General features: G+C 39.9%; 1 protein-coding gene across 1 annotated transcript in view; it reads left to right on the top strand.

The window, feature by feature from the left end:
* The first annotated feature begins 224 nt into the window (after window positions 1-224).
* The window catches only part of wwox (WW domain containing oxidoreductase), a 126,390-nt gene continuing 117,838 nt past the window's right edge, over window positions 225-8,776 (top strand). Inside the window, exons 1-4 of the mRNA XM_070830675.1 lie at window positions 225-421; window positions 2,756-2,820; window positions 3,060-3,117; window positions 3,231-3,400. Coding sequence (XP_070686776.1) covers window positions 315-421; window positions 2,756-2,820; window positions 3,060-3,117; window positions 3,231-3,400 — 400 coding nt within the window. The 5' untranslated portion in view covers window positions 225-314. The remainder of the gene's footprint in view (window positions 422-2,755; window positions 2,821-3,059; window positions 3,118-3,230; window positions 3,401-8,776) is intronic.

Here is an 8,776-nt window from a genome sequence, read left to right as displayed (position 1 = left end):
AAGTGGCCTGTGATAAACACTATAATAAGAGGAAACTATTATATTTCTATTATATTTAGGCCTCTTTAGTTGACATTAATAATCTCCTAAACATAATAACGCAAGTTTAAAAAATGACTTTCGACACTGACTTTTCTGTGGCAACCTCTGAACGCCTCAATTTCCCAAAAGGCACTTCGGCTATCGTCACGGTGTTGTTGCGGAAGTGCGATGATAATTCTGTACTCTGACAGTTGCATTCATTCTTCATAGCAGATCTTTCTTTAGTGGTTTTGTGCTTGTAGCACCCGAGTTTACATAACAAAACGTGAATTATGGCAGCTCTAAAATACGCAGGTATGGACGATACAGATAGTGAGGACGAGTTACCGCCCGGGTGGGAAGAAAGATCTACGAAAGATGGTTGGGTCTACTATGCAAAGTAAGTGAAGCCCCTCTCGTAACATTAGCTGGCTGTATTGTATTCAGGAGTTTAGCTTCAGCTCCGTTCAGAACCTCACATCGGTGCTATCAGCCTGTGGCTAACCCAGCTTGCTAGCTACACGAGTTTAAACAAGCTCTCATATCTGAGTCGATAGCATGATGGTGTTTAATGTGAAATGTCTTGATAAGACTGTGGCTGTGGTATCGCCAGCCACACTGGAGTTGCAGTAGTATTATGCAGTAGCTGCAGCACTGTAGCTCAGAGCCGGTGAGATAAAAAGGCAGAACTCCATGACAGAAAATAAAATCCTAAAACCCTCATCAGTGGTGTGTCAGTACATCAGGAAGGCACCTTACCTAGAAAATGTACAATCTGGCGAAACAACAGTGCCACGATGGTATTAGCTCAACATTTCATCTCGCCCAGTCCACCAGTGTTTCTCATTAATATGTTAGACATATTTAAAGTTGGTTTCCACGCCATAGATAATGTGATGTCTAATATTTGCTGTTTTGTGTGCCCACTCTGTTGTTTTGTTTGAGTATATGTACAGGTGCATCTCAACAAAATTAGAATATCGTGAAAAAGTTAATTCGTTTCTGTAATTCAATTCAAAAAGTGAAACCCATATACTATAAAGATTCATTACACACAAAATGAAATATTTAAAGCCTTTATTTGTTTTAATTGTGATGATTGTGGCTTACAGCTAATGAAAACCCCATATTCAGTATCTCAGTAAATTAGAATATTGTGAAAAAGTTCAATATTGTAGACTCACGGTGTCACACTCTAATCGGCTAATTCATTCAAAACACCTGCAAAAGTTTCCTGAGCCATTAAAAGGTCTCTCAGTCTGGTTCAGTAAGCTGCACAATCATGGGGAAAACTGCTGACTTGACAGTTGTCATTGACACTGTCCACAAGGAGGGTAAGCCACAAAAGGTAATTGCTAAAGAAGCTGGCTGTTCACAGAGTGCTGTATCCAAGCACGTTCATGGAAGGAAAAAGTGTGGTCGGAAAAGGTGCACGACTAACAGGGATGACCAGAGAAGATTGTCAAGCAAAGCCGATTGAAGAAGTTGGGGGAACTTCACAAGGAATGGACTGAGGCTGGAGTCAGTGCATCAAGAGCCACCACACGCAGATGTGTCCTGGACATGGGCTACAAATGTCGCATTCCTCATGTCAAGCCACTCCTGAACCAGAGACAACGTCGGAGGTGTCTTACCTGGGCCAAGGAGAAAAAGAACTGGACTGTTGCTCAGTGGTCCCAAGTCCTCTTTTCAGATGAAAGTAAATTTTGCATTTCATTTGGAAATCAAGGTCGCAGAGTCTGGAGGAAGAGTGGAGAGGCACAGAATGCAAGTTGCTTGAAGTCCAGTGTGAAATTTCCACAGTCGGTGATCATTTGGGGAGCCATGTCATCTGCTGGTGTTGGTCCACTGTGTTTTATCAAGACCAAAGTCGATGCAGCCGTCTACCAGGACATTTTAGAGCACTTCATGCTTCCATCAGCTGACAAGTTTTATGGAGTTGCCGATTTTATTTTCCAGTAGGACTTGGCACCTGCCCACACTGCCAAAACTACCAAAACCTGGTTTATTGAGCATGGTATTACTGTGCTTGATTGGCCAGCAAACTCCCCTGAATCATCACAGTTAAAACAAATAAAGGCTTGAAATATTTCATTTTGTGTGTAATGAATCTACAGTATATGGGTTTCACATTTTGAATTGAATTACAGAAATGAATTAACTTTTTCACGATATTCTAATTTTTTTTTAGATGCACCTGTATGTGTCATATGTCCTTTGCTATCTATTTACTTGAATTGCAACATTTTTGTTGCCCTTTGTAATGTTTTGTCTCATTTGCTGTTGCTATGATTGTGTGCGCATTTTCTGTAACAACCTTTATTAGGCTGTGTTTCATTTATACTGTAAATTATAAGTAATCTGATGTGGCTCTGTCTGTTCTTTTTCTCACTTTCTTTCTTGTATAATATCAACCAACCAAAAGACTGCAGATGACAACTAGATTTTCTAGAATCTGGCAATTAACATCACAATGATTCTGATGAATATATGCTGTTCGGAGTATATCAATCAGTCTTTATTGATATAGCGCCAATTAATATCAAACATGATCTCAGGACACTTTTCATAAAATAGCTGGTCTTTTAGTTAAGAGAATTCAAATTTAAGGATTCAAGAATTCTCAGAACAAATGAGCAAGCATGAGGCGACAATGGCAGTCAATCAATCAATCGATCGAAACATAATTTAGATACATTTTTTAAAATCTTCTTTTGTCTTTGTGCACCAACAGCCATGATGAGATGAAGACACAGTGGGAACACCCCAAGACAGGAAAGAAAAAACGTTGTGCTGGAGGTTTGCAGTTCTTTTTCATTGTCTGTCATGTATTTCTATCTGCTTGTGGGGTATATGGGAAAAATGTTTAAAATGGCTTTACATGCTGTATAATGGTGTTAGCTTTGTTAAATGACTTGTTTCGTGTTTTCTTCATTTAAGTGTTTGTGAAAGAGTAACGTATTGTTTTAAAATGATGTAACAATCACTAATGGCAAAAGTGTTGATTTTGTTCCTATGGATTCTGGCTTTTTCCACAGATTTACCGTATGGTTGGGAACAAGAAACTGATGAAAAAGGGCAGATAATTTATGTTGAGTAAGTAGGCTGACGTTTGAACAAACCATCTTATTCTGGCCTGCAATGATATGCTGTGCTGTTCAGATCAGGGATAACGTCCCCGTTATAACGTCCTTTTTTTTCATTTTCAGTCACATTAACAAGCGGACCACATATTTTGACCCGCGGCAGGCATTTACAGTAGAGGATGTGATGGTGAAGCCAAAACGGTACGATGGAAATACTGCTGCTCTGGAGATCCTGCAGGGTCGTGACCTTTCTGACAAGGTTGTCCTCATTACTGGAGGCAACTCTGGCATTGGTGAGTTTCATAAAACCCTATCCTGTTTTACCAATTTAATGATTTATTAGAGCCACTCCAGCCCCCCCTGACGTATAAGCGGTATAGATAATGGATGGATGGATGGATGTATAGAGCAATGATAGAAATCATCGGCTGACAGTAAAGTGTGTTTCCATGATGATGCCACTAGGTGGTGATGTGGTATTGCGCTGTAGAAGAGGGACTCTTGACGAGAGCATCTCTGCTCGCTCCAAGTCCCCATCTCGCCACAACCAGGCATTCATCAACATTAGCCTCCAAAATGATACACTTAGACTCAACAAATCACTCCTTAATACCGAACATGATTGTATTGAAGTTCATTAGCTGGGCTGAATTGGATGTCATTGTTAACTGTAATGAATGGTGTCCATTTGTACCCACCAAATGCATGGCTCACTATATAATGGTCTGGAAACAAATGTATTTCCTCTTTCCTTTAGTTTAAATTAGCACAAGTAGTGGCCATTTATTCAGACTTGCTGCTTTGTTCGGGATAGATAATGACAGCATGAGGGAAATCAAATAAACATAAAATCGTTAATTGTCTTTATATTCAAATCTTTTGTCCCATGGAAAGTCACAGCAGTGTAATTGCTGCGTGTGTATTATGAGATGCTGCAAAGCAGCACTGTTGTACATAGATTTACAGCAGCCTTGGGACCTTCACTGAACAAAGAAGCTTGTGAACTTAAATGCCTTTTTGACCTTGATGTTCTTCCACCTATCTGACATTTTATCCGTAAGCATCTTCAAGCATACATCATATAGAAATAATGCAAATGAGATTGATGTCCTTGAGAAATTATTGTATGATTTATAATTGTTGCACTATAAACGGTTCAATATTATTGGTATTAACATACGGCTTTAAGTGTTTTGACAACAAGTAGTAGACACTGAATAAATTGATATAATCTTTGATTGGCAAACTGCAGGTTTCCAAATAACATCTGAACTGAACTGAATTCAGATGTTTTTTATGCAGAGTAGAAATTAAACAAATAAATCATGTAACATTCATAAACGTTAAAAGGACCAAGAATACGCACTATAAAATTAAGAGTTATTAGAGTTATAATATCAGAGTTATCATCAAGAGTTAATAGAGTTATTAATAACAAAAACTAAAGTGTGGCATTGGCCAATAAAAACAAAAAAAATACAGTGAACAATCAAAAGAAAGCCTTACAGGTGAAACAAACTGGAGCCTTGTGGTTGAACAATGAACAGATGTGTAGAGATGGCTGCATGAAAGGTTAAAAGTGCATAAACCCTACATTTAACCTGGGATGTAATTCAGTTATTTGTATTTCACTGAAATAACTACAGTCATTCATTCAGGCCTGAGACTTTTTTCTCTTTTTCCAGCAGAATCACTACTAAAGACATACATCAAATGTGAGCGAGGCCTGCTTGAATTTTAACATAAAAAATGTGGCTTCAGTGGCTTCATGGCAGTGGCTTCTCTGCCAGTCAGTACAACTCCAGATACTCTCTGAGATGCTCTAAAAGAATACTGAGGATTTTAAAATAAGAGATTATTTAACCTTTTAGTCAAAAGAGGTGAGCAATGATTTCATTGGGAGAGTGGATTAACATGCAAATAGTTTTCACCACAAGAGGGCACAGGAGGACCATGATGTTGTTGCTGTTGAGGTGTTAAAACGTTATCATGTTAACAGCTTCACATGTGCTGTTTTTGCCTCAATTAAAAAGTATATAATGAAAAAGATAATCCACATTTCAGATTCCTTGCGATGTATTTGGTAAATGAAAATGTGCTCGTCTGAAAAAAGCAGCTTTTCTTAAAAAGGATGCACCAAATAGCTACAACACACAGACATTTTATAGTGTGTGAATACCTAATAAACCCATATTAACATAACCTTTGTTTTACTCTACCGCATATTAAATATGCAGCACCCATAATTAACTGTATTCTAATAGTAATTGCTACTACTCGTGTGCTCCTTTGACATTCCACTAGTGAAATGTGGTTATGCCAATTGGTTGGACCCACTTAGCATTTTAATGGCATCAATAGTGTTTTAATCCAAGTGTCAAGGCTATTTCCATTTTCTTCAGTGCTTATTTCCTCCACAAGAAATGTGACATTTTTATTAGTAATGGTGGGATATTATTTCATTTGCAAATGTACATTTTAGCTCTTTGATTTAGTTTATTTTTATAGATATATTATCAATGCATGCAAACATGAAATGCACATATATGAGTATTTATGCATGAAATGTCATAAAGCCTGGTTTCGTGACCAGCCTTGGAGCTCCATTGCAATAGTGCTGGGAGGCGAGACAGTAATGTGGTTTGTCTTGCCGATGTGATCACTGCGCTCGGTTCACAACATTAGTCTTCCTCTCTCTGCTTTCTTTTTTAAATTAAAAACCAGTACCAACCTGAATGGTGTTTTTAATTGTGATAATGGGAATGAATGATTGCAGTTTGTTTTCATCCTATTTCTACTTCTCTCTTCCGTTTCTCTTTAAAGGTTTTCTTACTCTTATAGACCTGTGGTTGTACACCTGTACCTCTGCATTGATTCCTAAGCGGCTTTGACCCTGGCCTGAGCCTCCTATCCATCCCCATTACACACTCCTGCTCTGGCTCTAATTCCCCTCCTATCAACTAACTCGCAGGTTATTTACTGGCCAGGGGTCCACGGAACAGTTGTCCTTAAAGGGCCATTGTGGTGATGTCTTTGGCACTCCGTGGGTTCAGGGAAAAAACTCTTTCCTTCTTCATATGTCCATGACATTGTTTTTAAAAATTAAAATCTCAACTCAAATCAGACTCCTCTTTAAATCGTAAAACTGGTTTTAGCATAGGCCCTTTACTGAAATATTTTTTGCTGGCGAGGCAAGGCTATATTTGTATTGTGCTCTCCTAGCACATACAGTCATCTTTGCCCTGTGACATCTTTTGGGTCATAAGTGTAACTACATATGTGTCCCCCTACCTGGGGAGCAGCGTCAGTCTCCTGGTCTCTTGTAGCAGGTGCCACATTGTCAGCATAACGTATGTTGGGTGGCGGTCAGAAATAACATATTGACCCTTTGTCTCACTCAAATCAAAAACATCGAGGTAGGCACAACTATCCTCCACGTGCTATTTTAATCTTAGTACAGGACATCTGATGTATGGTAACCTATGTTTAGGGGTGATTTCACTTTATTGATGACTGCTTTTCTATTTCTAGACAAACACTTGCAGAAATATTGATCTGCAGTAATTGAATAGCCAACTTTTAAAAGTGTATATGTTCTCTCAACTTATATTAGTCTACATTTTCAGTATTTATTAATTTTATGTCAACATTTTTGAAATTTTATTTGAACTATTTTGGCCCTTTTATACGGTGCCGTGTTTTAGAGCAATACCTACAGTTGTAAAGCTCAACTCAATCTAAATGCATGCACTAAATTCCACATGGCACTGTTGTTGAGGTGCAGGGTCAATGCTGGAAAAAGAAGCAGAAAAGACTAGGGTAGTCCAGACAGGGAATAGCAAGGATTTGGAAAGAAGCGCTTTATAACATCTTAGTATCTCTATGCATCGTCTCTGCAGTGTTTTAGGACTTTGAATGTTATTCTTATTCATGAAAGACTAACATTGTTCTATGTTTGTGTTGATCCCGGTGTTGTGTTGGGAGGATTAAGTGTCAGGCCGGTGCTCTCCTCTCTCTGGATGGAGAGATCCCTAAGCATATTCAGTGAGTCGCAGAGCTGGGGGAGCCTCTGTGTGCAGATTAAACCCATAGCCTAGCTTTGTGGCTGATCATTAGATTGAGGCAGATTTGTTAAGCATAACTGCCATTAAATTGGCTGCAAAGCTCTGGTATTTACTGCACTGCTGTTTATGAATAAGGACCCCCTTAAAGACCCGCGCAACGGTGCGTTAAACCCGAGCCTCGGTAAGGAGGGAAATGCATTATTCATAGTGGGAGGAATTAGATGGATAAAAAGATGTTCCTGGTGAGGGTGGCATGCGGTGCCTGTGTCTCAGTGTGTGCATCTCTGAGTGGCTGCGCGTGGTTTAGGTGACATCCAGAGTGCATCTGTGTTTATATTCAGAAGTCTGATAGTATTTTTTGTGTGTGTCCGCTGGGGAAGCGGCCGGCCCGTGTCCTGCTCTGTCTCCTCTGTGTCAGCTCGTGAACTGAGCCACTGAGAAAATCGAAGGAGAGTTTTATTTATTTTTTTTTTTTTCAACGGGCATTTCATGTCCTCTCTGATGAATGTGTTTATTGGCTACATAATGAGAACCAGTTATGGTTGGTTAGTCAAATTATTTAACTTTATTAACCTTGGATGAAATTTGCTATGCAGACCCAAACTGGTGTAACATGCAAAGAGTATTATGCTGGAGGCCAGAAGGGTTCAATAATGATTACAGCTCTAATATAATAGAAGTGAAGTGGTTACAGAGAGAGGATGGAATACATATATGTACTTAAAGGCTGTAGGTAAAATAAAATGAAAGGGTACTGGGTTATTGTGTGTAGTCAAGTAGTTTATAGACCTATCGAGTTTACAGTCTGCAGATGATGAGGGGATGAAAGTTACATGATGGGGGGATTTTGATGGCAGTGATGAAAATAGCCCCAATGCTCAGGAGATATGTGTGCATGAGCAGGCGTCTGGGGTCTGTGTTTATCCTTGTGCATGTGTGCGATTTGGTGTGTGTTTGTCAAATTTACTGGCCTCTGTGTGTGTGTGTCAGGTAGTCAGGTAAGGCTGGCTGCAGGAGGAGCAGGGGTGACCAGTGTGACGTGAGGCCATGATGAGAGATTGTGTAGGGAGTTGGAGGTTGACCCAGCGGGTCAGAGGAGGAGAAGGGGGGTGGGTGAGTACTAGATAGGGCTGCATGAATGGTGCGACAGCAGTTGGGGGGGTAAGGAAGGAGGTAGAGGGGGACAGGGAGGGGTAATAGAGCCACTCCAGTGCTTTCGCCTGGAACAGCTCAACCTTGGGCTGTAATTACTAACCATACATCCCACTTTTGGGGTGACATCTCCTTCCTCTTGGACTAATGGAGGGGAATTAGAGGGGATCTTAAAAGTGACAAAGAGTGGGGTGGGTGGGTTGTGCCGTTCCTCACTTCTTGGGGCAAGAAATATACAGCGGCAGCAGGTACAGGTGCACTCATCACTGAGACAGACAGGAGTTAGGCTGTCTTCACTACTTTCTATATAAAGGTTTATGCTATAGTGCAATGTATAAAGATATTTTGGACACATACGAGTCATCATCATTTTGCATCATTGCACACAGGTGTAGAGTCACACAACTGTGTAGCAGAAAGTGGTGATACTACAAAGAAAAAAGGAGTGGAACC

This window comes from Pempheris klunzingeri, chromosome 5 (assembly GCF_042242105.1).
Source record: "Pempheris klunzingeri isolate RE-2024b chromosome 5, fPemKlu1.hap1, whole genome shotgun sequence".
In the NCBI taxonomy this organism is placed as follows: domain Eukaryota; kingdom Metazoa; phylum Chordata; class Actinopteri; order Acropomatiformes; family Pempheridae; genus Pempheris; species Pempheris klunzingeri.
The sequence above is the reverse complement of the archived record's forward strand: the minus strand, read 5'-3'. Positions and strand labels throughout refer to the sequence as shown.